The sequence below is a fragment of the Gadus morhua genome, unplaced genomic scaffold (assembly GCF_902167405.1).
Source record: "Gadus morhua unplaced genomic scaffold, gadMor3.0, whole genome shotgun sequence".
Taxonomy (NCBI): Eukaryota; Metazoa; Chordata; class Actinopteri; order Gadiformes; family Gadidae; genus Gadus; species Gadus morhua.
In genome coordinates this window covers 20,001-35,000 of record NW_021964025.1, presented here as the reverse complement: position 1 = coordinate 35,000, position 15,000 = coordinate 20,001, and the positions used below count along the sequence as shown (strand labels likewise).

At 49.4% G+C, this 15,000-nt stretch overlaps 2 protein-coding genes across 2 annotated transcripts in view; one reads left to right on the top strand and one right to left on the bottom strand.

The window, feature by feature from the left end:
- The window catches only part of LOC115538899 (elongator complex protein 3), a 14,557-nt gene extending 6,512 nt beyond the window's left edge, over nt 1-8,045 (bottom strand). Inside the window, exons 1-8 of the mRNA XM_030350124.1 lie at nt 7,884-8,045; nt 6,556-6,655; nt 6,266-6,404; nt 5,242-5,312; nt 4,731-4,794; nt 4,372-4,440; nt 3,967-4,121; nt 1-10 (exon numbers count right to left, since the gene is read on the bottom strand). The exon at nt 1-10 is cut by the window's left edge and continues 152 nt beyond it. Coding sequence (XP_030205984.1) covers nt 1-10; nt 3,967-4,121; nt 4,372-4,440; nt 4,731-4,794; nt 5,242-5,312; nt 6,266-6,404; nt 6,556-6,655; nt 7,884-7,905 — 630 coding nt within the window. The 5' untranslated portion in view covers nt 7,906-8,045. The remainder of the gene's footprint in view (nt 11-3,966; nt 4,122-4,371; nt 4,441-4,730; nt 4,795-5,241; nt 5,313-6,265; nt 6,405-6,555; nt 6,656-7,883) is intronic.
- Nucleotides 8,046-8,763: 718 nt separating this feature from the next.
- LOC115538902 (kinesin-like protein KIF13B) overlaps nt 8,764-15,000 on the top strand; it is a gene marked incomplete at its 3' end in the record, with an annotated part of 26,228 nt that continues 19,991 nt past the window's right edge. The window contains exons 1-3 of the mRNA XM_030350126.1: nt 8,764-9,135; nt 9,696-9,762; nt 10,863-10,956. Coding sequence (XP_030205986.1) covers nt 9,133-9,135; nt 9,696-9,762; nt 10,863-10,956 — 164 coding nt within the window. The remainder of the gene's footprint in view (nt 9,136-9,695; nt 9,763-10,862; nt 10,957-15,000) is intronic.

The window sequence follows — 15,000 nt, the reverse complement described above, 5'->3', positions numbered from 1 at the left end:
CTCAGAGTACCTGGAGGAAGATACACTTAACACTTAGTACTACACACTTAACGCAATACAATTAGTGCTACACACCGAGTGCTACCAATACAGTACTCGTATTACTAAACTAATTACAAGTACCGATGGACTAACTACTAATGCTACACTAACTACTAGTACTGACACTAACTACTTCTGATATGCCTCTTTTCCACAGACAGTCCCAACTCAACTCGCCACGACTTAGCGTGGCACGACCTGGTTTGGTTCCAGGAACGTTGTGTTTCCATTTAGAAAGTACCTCTTCAACGTGGGCGGGTCGTCAATAAACCGGGAAACAAATGCAACAAGACGACACGTAAACAGACAGGCCTACACACAGGAGCTTCTCCAGCTCTGTCACGGTCAACGGCGTGTTCTTACGCGCTGATCTTGCCGTGTTCGATGATCAATCACTGCTGTGTCTGATCGCTGATGCTAGTATTTAAAGGTGCCGGTTGTCGGGCTCAGACGTCGCGCTCATCATTATTCGTCCAGTGGCGTCACTCTGGCCAATCAGCGGCCAGCAGCCTGGACGGAGGTGAGACTAAAAAAGTACCAGGTACCAGGGGCCTCATTTTGGGGATCTTAACCAAAAAAGGCAGGCCAAGTCGAGGCGAGTTGACGGTTGAAAAGGGGCAATAGACTAACTAATACTACTACACTAACTAACTACTACTGATAGACTACTACTACTACCACACTAACTACTAGTACTCCTACCACACTAACTACTAGTACCGATAGACCAACTCCTGCTACACTAACTAACTACTAGCACTACTACCACACTAACTACTAGTACCGATAGACTAACTACTGCTACACTAACTAACTACAAGTACTACTACCACACTAACTACTAGTACCGATAGACTAACTACTGCTACACTAACTAACTACTAATACCACACTAACTACTAGTACTACTACCACGCTAACTCCTAGTACCGATAGACTAACTCCTGCTACACTAACTAACTACTACCACACTAACTACTAGTACCGATAGACCAACTCCTGCCACACTAACTAACTACTACCACACTAACTACTAGTACCGATAGACCAACTCCTGCCACATTAACTAGGGAGCCCCTGGGTGGCTACAGGTAGTCTGGACGACGCCGGGGGTTGAACCCTCCCCCACGCGGCGCCCCTGGGTGGCGCCCCTGGGTGGCTCCCCTGGGTGGCGCCCCTGGGTGGCGCCCCTGGGTGGCTCCCCTGGGTGGCGCCACGCGGTCCTGATCTCAGGCTGGGCTGAGTGTACGGAGGACCTCCTCTCCCCGCCGCCCCCAGATGTCGGTTTGGCGGAGAGCCGGCGGCCCAGCTGCGAGCGCCGCCGCTCATCACGCACGAGGACACCCAATCACCCCCGCTAACTCTGCAGTCCAAGCCGGCGCTCCACCAGCCAATCAGAGCGCTGCGCTGCCGCGGCCGGCGGCAGAAAGCCATTTGTCGTCGGCCGCCCGCTGAAGCCTGAAGCGCCCGTCGCTTCGGTCTGAGCCCCGATGGAAATCATTAAAACAATAGAGAGGTCTGCGCCCCCACGCCGAAGGTCCAGCTGCTCCGGGGGGCGTCGGCCCCCCGCCCCGCGGCATGCTGGGTAGGGAGCCCTGGTGTCTGATGTACACCAATTACACGCTCGTCTTAATCAGATGGCAGCTAATGAATCGATAAGAACTCTATTATCACAGGTGATTAGACACTGAGAAGGACGGAGGGGCCGCACGCCGCATAGAGACAAACACACACACACACACACACACACACACACACACACACAGGTATACAGACACACACACACACACACACACACAGGTATACAGACACACACACACACACACACACACACACACACACACAGGTATACAGACACACACACACACACACACACACACACACACAGGTATACAGGCACCAGACACACACACACACACAGGTATACACACACACACACACACACACACACACACACAGGTATACAGGCACCAGACACACACACACACAGGTATACACACACAGGTATACACACACACACACACACACACAGGTATACACACACACAGGTATACACACACACACACACACACACAGGTATACAGCGGCATACAAACAGACATGTGGTTCTGGTCAAACGGTCCCATCAGGGAAGGAATCCTCAGGCTGTGATATCTACACACTGATACCAGGAGAGGAGAGGGGGGTGTATGTGTGTGTGTGTGTGTGTGTGTGTGTGTGTGTGTGTGTGTGTGTGTGTGTGTGTGTGTGTGTGTGTGTGTGTGTGTGTGTGTGTGTGTGTGTGTGTGTGTGTGTGTGTGTGTGTGTGTGTTCACAGGTTGGGGGGCTGGAGCTTTGGGGGAGAATGATGTCTGATTGGCTGAAGGTGATCTCGCCAGTGGGCGGAGACACGTGTCACACACACACACACACACATATACACATACACACACACACACACACACACACACACACACACACACACACAGTTCTCTAGGGCAGAACTCTCCACTTCCACAGCTGTAACACACTGCCATCTGATGGCCGACACCAGAACTGTGAATGGTTATGTGCGTGTGTGCGTGCGTCTGTGTGCCTGTTTCTGTGTGCGTGTGTGCGTGCGTGCGTGTGTGTGTCTGGGTTGAGGTGGTTCGACCAGCCCTTCAGATGTTTATCTGCTGTTCATCATGTGGTTCAGAGCGCTGTGACATGGCTGGGCTGCTAACCCAATGAGCTGAACACCACTGGTCTGTTTACTGATCAGGTGAGCAGGAGGTGATCAGAAACATCTTCTTATATAACTGGCGTTATTGATAACCAATGCTTCACGTTATTGATAAGCAGTACGGCATGTTATTGATAACCAGTACGTCACGTTATTGATAACCAATACGTCACGTTATTGATAACCAATACGGCATGATAATGATAACCAGTACGTCATATTATTGATAACCAATGCTTCACGTTATTGATAACCAGTACGTCAGGTTATTCATAACTAATGCTTCACGTTATTGATAACCAGTACGTCATGTTAATGATAACCAGTACGTCACGTTATTGATTACCAATACGTCACGTTATTGATTACCAATACGTCACGTTAATGATAACCAGTACGTCATGTTATTGATAACCAGTATGTCATGTTATTGATAACCAGTACGTCATGTTATTGATAACCTATAGGCAATGTTATTGATAACCAGTACGTCATTTTATTGATAACCAGTATGTTATATTATTATTAATAACCAGTACTTCATGTTTTTGATAACCAGTACGTCATGTTATTGATAACCTATAGGTCATGATATTGATAACCCAATAGGCCATATTATTGATAAACAGCACTTCATGTTAATGATAACCAGTATGTTATATTATTAACCAGTACTTCATGTTATGGAATAATTCATGTTTTCAATCACCTATAGAGAAGTCCGCCCCTTCCGGTATAGCCCATGGGACCTCTGAGATCGTAAAATATGAATGGGTCTCAATGGAGAGAAAGTAATTATTTTCTTTCTACTTCACCGCACTTTTCCAAGGGGAGGACAACAGCATCGAAAGAGGTGAAAACCATTATAAATCAGGGCATGTAGAGAGTTTCAGTTATGCCGATGGGGAGATTGTCGCTCTTGTCCACGCCAGTCGCAGGGAGCTTGACGTCACATACGAGACGTGTAGTCTTCCTGATTGTGTTTTCTCTACAGCCCTTAACTGAACAATTGCACAATAAACGGTCAAACTCTTGACATGAACAATTATCATTTAAATCCACAAACAACATGTGTGTAATCCGGGGCATATAAAGACTGGGATCAGAAAATAATGACTTTCTCTCCATTGAAACCCAATCATATTTTTCGATCTCAGAGGTCCCTTCTACTGGAGGGGGCGGATTTGACGATGACCAATCAGAGGCCTCGCAGCGGTCACCTGACTGCCTCTGCCACGCTGTTGGAGGTGTGTCCTGAGAGGGCGTCGTGGAGGTTCCTGATGAAGTAGTCTCTGTACTCCTCCCCCAGCGCCATGAAGGTCCCGCCCATCACGATGAACTCCACCTTGTCCACGCTGTGGCCCAGCTGCTTCAGCTGCAGCCCATCCAATCAACACACCAATTAACCAATCAGCACACCAATTAACCAATCAACACATAAATATAAACACACCAGCCAATCAGCATAATCAATCAGGAAATAAATGAACAAATCAACAAAAAAATTAGCATATCATTCACCGAGCAGTCTATAAATTTGCCAATCAACATGTCAATTAACTAATCAAAACATCAATCCACACATCCACATATCAGCACATCAATCAACCTCCTATCTCTCCCACCTGCTCGACGCGGTGTCGGGTCTGAAGGAACGGGTCATAGCGCGCCCGGATCGCCCTCATGGAGGTAGGCTGAGAGAGAGAGAGAGAGAGAGAGAGAGAGAGAGAGAGAGAGAGAGAGAGAGAGAGAGAGAGAGAGAGAGAGAGAGAGAGAGAGAGAGAGAGAGAGAGAGAGAGAGAGAGAGAGAGAGAGAGAGAGAGGTCAGTTAGGTGATAGGGTTCATTGTACCTAGGGTTAGCTGATACAGGGTTAGGTGATAGGGTTCATAGTATCTAGGGTTAGCTGATACAGGGTCAGGGTTAGGTGATAGGGTTCATGGTACCTAGGGTTAGCTGATACAGGGTCAGGGTTGTGAACTCACCTCATATCCCGTGTAGGACTGGGTTGAATACTCAAAGTCAGAGTCCGGACCCCCGGGGCAGTAACTGACAAACCACAAGCAGAATACAGTACATATTAATATTAACTATAAATATAGCAGATATATAATATCTACACCAATATTAATATAGTATCTACATCAATATAGTAGATATTAATAAATAATCAACATAAATATAGTAGCTACATCAATAGAGTAGATACTAGGATAGTCTTTATATAGTAGATATTAAATATAGTGTCTGTATCTCCATTATACATTTCATTGATTAGATACAGATCAATAAATCGGATTATGAATGATCCGGGTCAGTCCTGTATCCGCCTCCCTGCAGTATCTCTGGTATGTTTCACTGGACATTTAATTAGTCAGGGAGTGTGTGGAAGCATGCTGCACATAACGTTAAACTGAAAGTGAGAAGCATTTAGAAAGGCTTATATATGATGTGCTCATGAAGCTGATGTGATGGTGCACTGTTAAGCTCACGCACACACAGATGTTCCCGGTGAAGCTGATGTGAGGACAGCGATGAGGCTTACACATCACAGCCACCACCGCGATCTGGAACCAGAGGACAACGTCACACACACACACACACACACACACACACACACACACACACACACACACACACACACACACACACACACACACACACACACACACACACACACACACACACACACACACACACTAGGGGTGGAGGTCAGTACTCACTAGAGAATGAGTGGGGGGGGGCAGAGGGGGGGTGAGTACTCACTACTCACTAGGGGGTGAGGGGGTTTCAGTTCTCACTAGGGGATGGGGGGGGTCAGTACTCACTAGGGGGTGAGGGGGGGGTCTTTACTCACTAGGGGTCGGTCAGTTCTCCCTAGGGGGTGGGGGGGGTCAGTTCTCCCTAGGGGTCGGGGGGGGGGCAGTTCTCCCTAGGGGGGGGGGGGTCAGTTCTCCCTAGGGGTCGGGGGGGGGTCAGTTCTCCCTAGGGGTCGGGGGGGAGGTCAGTTCTCCCTAGGGGTCGGGGGGGGGTCAGTTCTCCCTAGGGGTCGGGGGGGGTCAGTTCTCCTAGGGGTCGGGGGGGGGTCAGTTCTCCCTAGGGGTCGGGGGGGGGTCAGTTCTCCCTAGGGGTTGGGGGGGGTCAGTTCTCCTAGGGGGTGGGGGGGGTCAGTTCTCCTAGGGGGTGGGGGGGGTCAGTTCTCCTAGGGGGTGGGGGGGCTCAGTTCTCCTAGGGGGTGGGGGGGGTCAGTTCTCCTAGGGGGTGGGGGGGGTCAGTTCTCCCTAGGGGTCGGGGGGGGGTCAGTTCTCCCTAGGGGGTGGGGGGGGGGTCAGTTCTCCCTAGGGGTCGGGGGGGGGTCAGTTCTCCCTAGGGGGTGGGGGGGGGGGTCAGTTCTCCCTAGGGGTCGGGGGGGGGTCAGTTCTCCCTAGGGGTCGGGGGGGGGCGTCAGTTCTCCCTAGGGGTCGGGGGGGGGTCAGTTCTCCCTAGGGGGGGGGGGGGGGGGGGGGGGGTCTCTACTCACCCCGCTGGCCGTGCGGATGGGCTTGGCCTTCAGTTTGGGCACCAGGGCGCGGCGGTACTGCGGCGGCACGGCGGCGATGATGTCCACCAGCCGGGGCTGGGAGGACAGGCCGTACCTAGCCGACGTCTTCGTCTTCACCCTGGGGAGACGGGGGGGGGGTGACAGGGGAGACGGGGGGGAGACGGGGGAGACACGATGAACCCACGAGGACGACCTCCAGAAGTACCAGATTCATACTTCCCCATCTTCTCTGAGATGAAGGTAACCATGGTTACCAGGGGGACTCTTACTTGTTGAGGTTGATGTCCCGCCCCTCCTCGTGGGCCTCAACCAGCTGCTGGATGACATCAGCCACCGTCATCATCATCAGCTCAGCGCGGCTCAGGTCAGCTGCAGAACGCACCATTCAGGTATCACGGTAATGACAGAACGCACCATTCAGGTATTACGGTAATGACAGAACGCACCATTCAGGTATTACGGTAATGACGGAACGCACAATTCAGGTATTACGGAAATGACAGAACGCACCATACAGGTATTACGGTAATGACAGAACAGAACCCACCATACAGGTAGTACGGTAATGACAGAACGCACCATTCAGGTATTACGGTAATGAAAGAACGCACCATTCAGGTATTACGGTAATGACAGAACAGAACCCACCATACAGGTAGTACGGTAATGACAGAACGCACCATTCAGGTATTACGGTAATGTTAGAACGCACCATTCGGGTATTACGGTAATGAGAGAACGCACCATTCAGGTCGTACGGTAAACATAGGTTCAGGTACTATTGTAATGTGGCAGAGGGTTAGTTATTTATAACAGTAATGTGAGAGGGTTATGTATGATGGTAATGTTAAAGGGTTAGGTTATGTATGATGGTAATCTTAAGGAGGGTTTGGTTACGTCTTACGATAATGTATAAGAGGTTTAGGTACTACAGTAATGATAATAGGTTTGAGATATTATACATGTATTAGGTTACAGATGATTACATTTAGGTGTTAGATTAGAGATGGTTAGTTTAGGTTGGAGGTCATCAAGTTCTACATTTGGACCCATCATTATTCCGTCATACTCTGAAAGGAGGGACCCCTGTAACCATAAACTACTTTAGGTTTAGGTTCATTAAGACATGAGAAGATGAAGGGAACATAACAGGTTGGTTATGAAGGGTTATGGTTAGGATTCATGTTGCCATAGCAGGTTGGTTATGAAGAGTTACGGTAAGGATTCATGTTAACATAACAGGTAGGTTATGAAGGGTTAGGGTTAAGGTTAGGATTCATGTCAACATAACAGGTTGGTTATGAAGGGTTATGGTTAGGATTCATGTTAACATAGCAGGTTGGTTATGAAGAGTTACGGTAAGGATTCATGTTAACATAACAGGTCGGTTATGAAGGGTTAAGGTTAGGATTCATGTTAACATAACAGGTCGGTTATGAAGGGTTAAGGTTAGGATTCATGTTAACATAACAGGCATGTTATGAGGGTTAGGATTCATGATGACATGTTCGAATGGAGTTAGCATTAGCAACAAGCTACAGCTACACAGTTAATAAGCTGACATTGCTCCGGATAGAGGGATATATCATAGACTCACTCTTCTTCTTCGGCTTCCCCATGTCGTAGTCCGATGAGGTCGTCTGGTTTAAGGAGGCGCAATGTGTGTGAAATAGCGTAATGAGGACCAACAACACGAACAATATCAACACAACACGAACACACACGCTGAGTCGTACGGTGGGAGCAGCTGTCGTAAAACGGATCACAGAATACTCGACTTTCAACAAGTTTATACTTTATATTTAACGCTCCACTTATTGTTGAGGTTTCAAACGCAGAACATTTAAACTGATTGCTTTTTTTTTTTTTTAGAAGACTTAATAGTGCTGGTTAAAAAGCGAATAACCAACATGTAAAATAATAAATTCTTCTTGTTTCATCATTTTAAAACATGTGAAACCTCATTTGGCATAGTTCATGTTTAAAACAAGAAACGTTCATGAATTGTTACTGCGAGTTTAGAGCATAGATCTACATCCTCACATAGATCTACAGTTTACAGATCTATAATTAACAGATATACAAGTTTATAGATCTACAATCTCATAGATCGGTAACTTAATAGATACACAACTTCTTAGGTCTGTAACTTCAGAGCTCTTCAACCTCATAGATCCACAACTTAGTTCATAGATCTGTAACTAAATAGATCTATATTAAATAGATCTACAACTTCATAGATCTAAAATTATTAGATGCACAACTTCATAACTCTATAATTAATAGATCTACAACTTCATAGATCTACAACTTCCTAGATCTGTAACTAAATAGATCTATATTAAATAGATCTACAACTTCATAGATCTAAAATTATTAGATGCACAACTTCATAAATCTATAATTAATAGATCTACAACTTCATAGATCTACAACTTCCTAGATCTATCATTAATAGATCTACAATTCATAGATTAAAAAAATCATAGATTTACAACTTCATAGATCCATAATTAATAAATCGACAACTTCATAGATCTTCCACTTCATAGATCTGCAACTTCATGTATCTATAATTAATAGATCTACAACTTCCTAGATCAGTAACTTTCTAGATCTCCAGCCCATGCGGATCAGAGTGAGGCTGCAGCGCACCCGCTGGGTGGAGATCTGCCGTCTTGCAGCCCCTAAACCCGACGGCAGCAAATCCGCTCCGAGCTCCGATCAGGAAACTCAACAGGTGGAAGCGAGCGGCCGTCATTCGTAAGTCTTTACACTTCACACCGACCTGTGTTCAGCGACTCGCTGTCCGTTCCCCTCGACGCGTCGGGGAGACACTGCCAGCGATGGTTTGTGTTAGTTTGTTTTAGTGCGTTGTTTGGTGTGTGTGTGTGTGCTCCGCAGAGCCGAGGTAGGGTGAAGGTGTCTGCGGTAGGAAGCCCTGCGAGGTACGGGAGAGTGGGGACACGAGCTGCGTAGTTCCCTCCCCGGTCAGAGCCGTGCACTAACACACAAACACATCAGAAACACACACAACAGAAACACGCACATAAGAAACACACGTCAACAACATACCAGCGGTAACATGTAACCGGGCACGACGTCCCTGCACGGGACGTCCCGTATCTTATTAATTAATGACCCGCCGGACCAGTGGGGACGATGCACTCCTGACGTGGAAGTTCCGTGTTCAGAAACTTAACACATATATATATATATATATATATATATATATATATATATATATATTATCATTGTGTGTGTTATACTGGGTTATACTGGATTATACTGGTGTGCGTTAGAGTGTTGTGTTATACTGGTGTGTTAGTGTTTTGTTATACTGTTGTGTTATTGTGTTGTGTTATACCGGTGTGTTATACTGGTGTGTGTTTTACTGGTGTGTGTTCAGGTCATGGAGGAGCTGAACCACGCCAACGTGAAGGTGGCGGTTCGCCTTCGGCCAATGAACAGGAGAGGTGAGTCACCGACCGGGACGGGCACTCACTCACTCACTCACTCACTCACTCACACAAACACTCACTCACACAAACACTCACTCACACAAACACTCACTCACTCACTCACTCACTCACTCACTCACTCACTCACACAGACACTCACAAAGACACTCACTCACCCACCCCCTCCTTCTCTGTTAGCGTTGTTATTATGGAGTTATAGTTGTAAAGATATTATAAGTTATTCTGCGTGTAAACGACAGTCAGTCGTGATCGGCGTGGTGACAGTTGAGTGGGAGCGGTGGGGATGGGGTGTGACGTCACTGCCTGTCACAAGCGGGAGAGAAAGCCACACGCTGACATGTAAACACGTGTCCATGGTAACGAGATGCTGCGGTAGGCGGCTGTTGTCCTCAGCGGTTTGAGGGTGCATTATGGGATGGAACCGCAGCCCTGTGAGGGCGTGACTGGGATGAGGCCTACAGTCTGTCAATCAATACAACTTCCTAGATACAATAACCTGCGGGCAACAACGCACACACAGAGCTGAACAACAACACACAGAGCTGAACAACAACACACAGAGCTGAACAACAGAGACGACACAACCAGGAGAGAGGAGGTTAGAATAACAGATTAGTCGTGGCGAGGACTGCTTCCTATGCACTTCCTGGTTCTAGGGGGAAGAGGAATGTGTGGAGACCTTTGAACTTAACTTCTCAGGGATGTTTATCCGAGCAAAACATTGAGTCAGACTCACTCCCTCACTCCCTCACTCACTCGCTCACTCACTCACTCACTCGCTCACTCACTCACTCACTCACTCACTCGCTCACTCACTCACTCACTCGCTCACTCACTCACTCACTTTTTATGTGAAGTTCCTGGAGAGGAGCAGTTTACCTTATCCATGGCTGTTTGTCTCACTCTGTCTGTCTGTCTGTCTGTCTGTCTGTCTGTCTGTCTGTCTGTCTGTCTGTCTGTCTGTCTGTCTGTCTGTCTGTCTGTCTGTCTGTCTGTCTGTCTGTCTGTCTCTCTGTCTGTCTGTCTGTCTGTCTGTCTCTCACTCTGTCTGTCTGTCTGTCTGTCTGTCTGTCTGTCTGTCTGTGTGTGAGCAGAGAGGGAGATGAAGACTAAGTGTGTGGTGGAGATGAATGGAAACCAGACACTGCTTCACCCAGCCAACCTCAACCTCAGCAAGGACGACCCCAGGTACGGCTCTACCTCCACCCGAGCTCCAGCCTCCAGCCTACCTCCCCCCTACCTCCACCCTACCCTTCTCCTCTCCCTCCTTACCTCCTCCTCTCCTCCTCTCCTCTTCCTCTCTCCTCCTCCTCCTCCTCTCCCTCCTCCTCCTCTCCCCCTCTTCCTCTCCCCCTCTCCTCTTCCTCCTCCTCCCCCCCTCTCCTCCCGCTCCTCCTCTCCCCCTCTCCTCTCCCTCCTCCTCTCCTCCTCTCCTCCCCCTCCTCCTCTCCTCCTCTCCCCCTCTCCTCCCCCCCTCTCCTCCCCCCCTCTCCTCCCCCTCCCCCCTCCCCCTCTCTGAACAGAGGGAGTGTCTGTCCTGCTCCTCCACTAGTTTTCCGTTCCCTAAACAAAGACTTCTCTTAGCCTCCGTTCCCCGGCCGAGCCGAGGGCTGGCTAACCCGTTAGAGTCAGAGGAGCAGCTAGACCTCATGGGGTCGGACTCAGCAGAGAGCTTCTGGGTTCCATCCCCAAGGTCCTCAGTCTACCTGTTCACATCCTAGAGCAAGACGACCCCTGAGCCCTACCTGCTCCTTAACGACCTGTCTCTGTACTGTCTATTATGCTTTTTCGACTTTTATGACCTATAAACGTTGTTATAATGATTGATAGTCATGTTTAACCCTACTAAAGTGTCAAAAAATGGCGTACATGCATTTCGACGTATTCCCTGCTGCCAGTCTGGGGTGGCTGTGCAGAGCGCTAAACACTCGGGACGTCGTTTGCGATTCACTTGCTCACATTTCCGGGAAATCATCCAAGTAGAGGCACTCCTGCCGCGCCCCCATATGCCTGGTCAAATCTGCCCGCGTACGCGCTTCAAGAAAGGTAACCAAACACAACGGAGTTGGGTTGGCAGGAGGGGGGCGAGGGGGCGGAGAAGGACGAAACCGAGCGTTGACAGAGAAGGCTGAAAGCGCCCAGATGAGAGGAAGAGTTTCCCGAAAATGTACATCGTTTTTTGTGTATGGTTAAACATGACTATCAATCATTATAAAAACGTTTATAGGTCATAAAAGTCGAAAAGCATAATAGGTCCCCTTTAATGACCTGTCTCTGTACTGTCTAACCCCTACCTGCTCCTTAATGACCTGTCTCTGTACTGTCAAACCCCTACCTGCTCCTTATTGACCTGTCTCTGTACTGTCTAACCCCTACCTGCTCCTTAATGACCTGTCTCTGTACTGTCTAACCCCTACCTGCTCCTTAATGACCCGTCTCTGTACTGTCTAACCCCTACCTGCTCCTTAATGACCTGTCTCTGTACCCCTACCTGCTCCTTAATGACCTGTCTCTGTACTGTCTAACCCCTACCTGCTCAATAACCAGGTGTATCGGATTCACGGTAGGTCTGTTTGAATCAGGGCGAGTGATACGTGATAGGTCTCTGGGTGCGGTGATGAGGAGTCATGAGCTCTGATGTTCAGACACGTCGTAGTGAGGGCTCTGGGTACAGGCAGCTTCGCCAGGGTTGGTTCAGAGCTGTGCCTCCCTCCTCCTCACCCCTATCTCCCCTCAACACACACACCCCATTCACCTGCATGGGGGAGGGAGGGGGAGGGTGGGTGGGAGGGAGGGAGGGAGGGAGGGAGGGGGGACAAATGAATTGTCTGTGTTCTCAGGAAAGTCAAATATTTCAGATTCCCCTTTAAGTGTGTGTGTGTGTGTGTGTGTGTGTGTGTGTGTGTGTGTGTGTGTGTGTGTGTGTGTGTGTGTGTGTGTGTGTGTGTGTGTGTGTGTGTGTGTGTGTGTGTGTGTGTGTGTGTGTGTCCAGACACGCTCCACTGTTTGCCTCGTGGGCCTGAACAGGTCCTACAGGATCCTACTTTCACTCTCCCGTCTGAGGACCAGAGAGAGAGCTCCTCTGTCTGGTGCTTCACCCGAGAGGAGCTTTAACCTGGAACCTCCCGCTAGCTGAACCTCCCGGAGCATCAGCCTAGCGTTAGCCCAGCAGGGCTTGGTGCTAGCTTGGGGCTAACTCGGTAGTATATCGGTGCTAGCTCTATGTTAGCTCGGTGCTAGCTTGGTGCTAGCACAGTGCTAGCACGGTGCTAGCTGTGTTCGCGCCAGTGCTATGCAGTGTCAGGAACGTGAGTTTCTCCTGGCGCGAGGGAGGCTAGTACCCAGCATGCACCTGGGCACCGTGCTAAGTGGGCCCAGGCAGGGGCGTGGCGCCTCAGGTATGCAGGCGTGCTCCCGCTGAGTCATGTGACCCCCCCTCCCTCCCTCCCTCCCTCCCTCCTCTGTCGTATGTGTTGTTCAGGATCAACTCGAACATCTCCCATAAAGTCAGAGCGGAGCTGTTCAAACACGCCGGGCAAACACAGGCTGAGCGGGCTCAGACAGACCGGCCGTGGCTCCCTCTGATTGGGGGAGCTGTGGGGTGTTTGTCCGGGTTTGGGTTCCTCTGATTGGTCCAGAGAACATGTGTTTGGGTCACATGGCTGCTGTCAGGGCCTGTTCATGTGTTCTCAATGTTTCAAATAAAGCGACCTGAAGTGGGGAACCAGCCTGTTGCAGATCATGTTAGCCTCCCGCTCTATTAGCCTCCTGCTCTGTTAGCCTCCTGCTCTGTTAGCCTCCTGCACTGTTAGCATCCTGCTCTGTTAGCCTCCTGCTCTGTTAGCCTCCTGCTCTGTTAGCGTCCTGCTCTCTTAGCCTCCTGCTCTGTTAGCCTCCTGCTCTGCTAGCCTCCTGCGCTGTTAGCCTCCTGAGCAGTTAGCCTCCTGCTCTGTTAGCCCTCTGCGCTGTTAGCCCTCTGCGCTGTTAGCCTCCTGCGCTGTTAGCCTCCTGCGCTGTTAGCCTCCTGCTCTGTTAGCCCTCTGCGCAGTTAGCCATCTGCGCTGTTAGCCTCCTGCTCTGTTAGCCTCCTGCTCTGTTAGCCTCCTGCTCTGTTAGCCTCCTGCTCTGTTAGCCTCCTGCCCTGTTAGCCTCCTGCACTTTTAGCCTCCTGCTGTGTTAGCTTCCTACTCTTTTAGCCGCCTGCGCTGTTAGCCTCCTGCTCTGTTAGCCTCCTGCTCTGTTACCCTCCTGCTCTGTTAGCTTCCTGCTCTGTTAGCCTCCTGCTCTGTTAGCCTCCTGCTCTGTTAGCTTCCTGCTCTGTTAGCCTCCTGTGATGTTAGCCTCCTGCTCTGTTAGCCTCCTGCTGTACGGTATAACAGTGATACCTTCAGTCTCCAGCTGGTCCGTTGACTCTTTCAGTCCAGATCTAATCTTCAGAGAAAGTCTTACGCTCATAAACTCACATGAACACGGAAACTCATACGTTCATAAACTCATTTGAGTTAGACCCATTAGAACGCAAACTCATAAACAAATCAATTTATATTAACGTGTTTGTCTCTGACACACTGCTGAGTGACACACTGTGTGTGTGTGTGTGTGTGTGTGTGTGTGTGTGTGTGTGTGTGTGTGTGTGTGTGTGTGTGTGTGTGTGTGTGTGTGTGTGTGTGTGTGTGTGTGTGTGTGTGTGTGTGATGTTTGTTTTACTGCATATTGGATGATTTGACGGTGTGTAATAAAGGAAGGTATTCGTTTGCCTTCCGCACGTCTTTTAGCAAATAAAAACACAGAGTGTGTGATGAGGCTTAATGGAGCCCGGGGAGGATGTCACCCTGGACAACGCATCCCATAATAGTCCCGGAGATGTGCGCCGGAGGAGGGGACAGATTGGAGGTGTTTTAACGGCCCTCCCCCCGCTGGGAGACACCATCTCCTCCCCCCCCGCCTCTCTCCCACCTCCTCCCCCCGGACTGATCACGACATCTGATGACAGTTTGACTCCTCTCGGAGGGAGGAGGAGACGTCTGACGGTCGTCGCGGAGACCCTAATGCTGTCATCGGTCCTGATGAGGAAGAGGGCTGGGGGGGGGGGGAGAGCAGTCTTCATCAACGGCCCCCCGGTCTGATAGGAGGAGGAGTCGTTATGCAGATGTTAATCACCCCAGCATGGACGCCAGAACCTGGAACTTCTCAGTCACCATGAAATAAAGAGAATGAATGTGTTAAATGGAA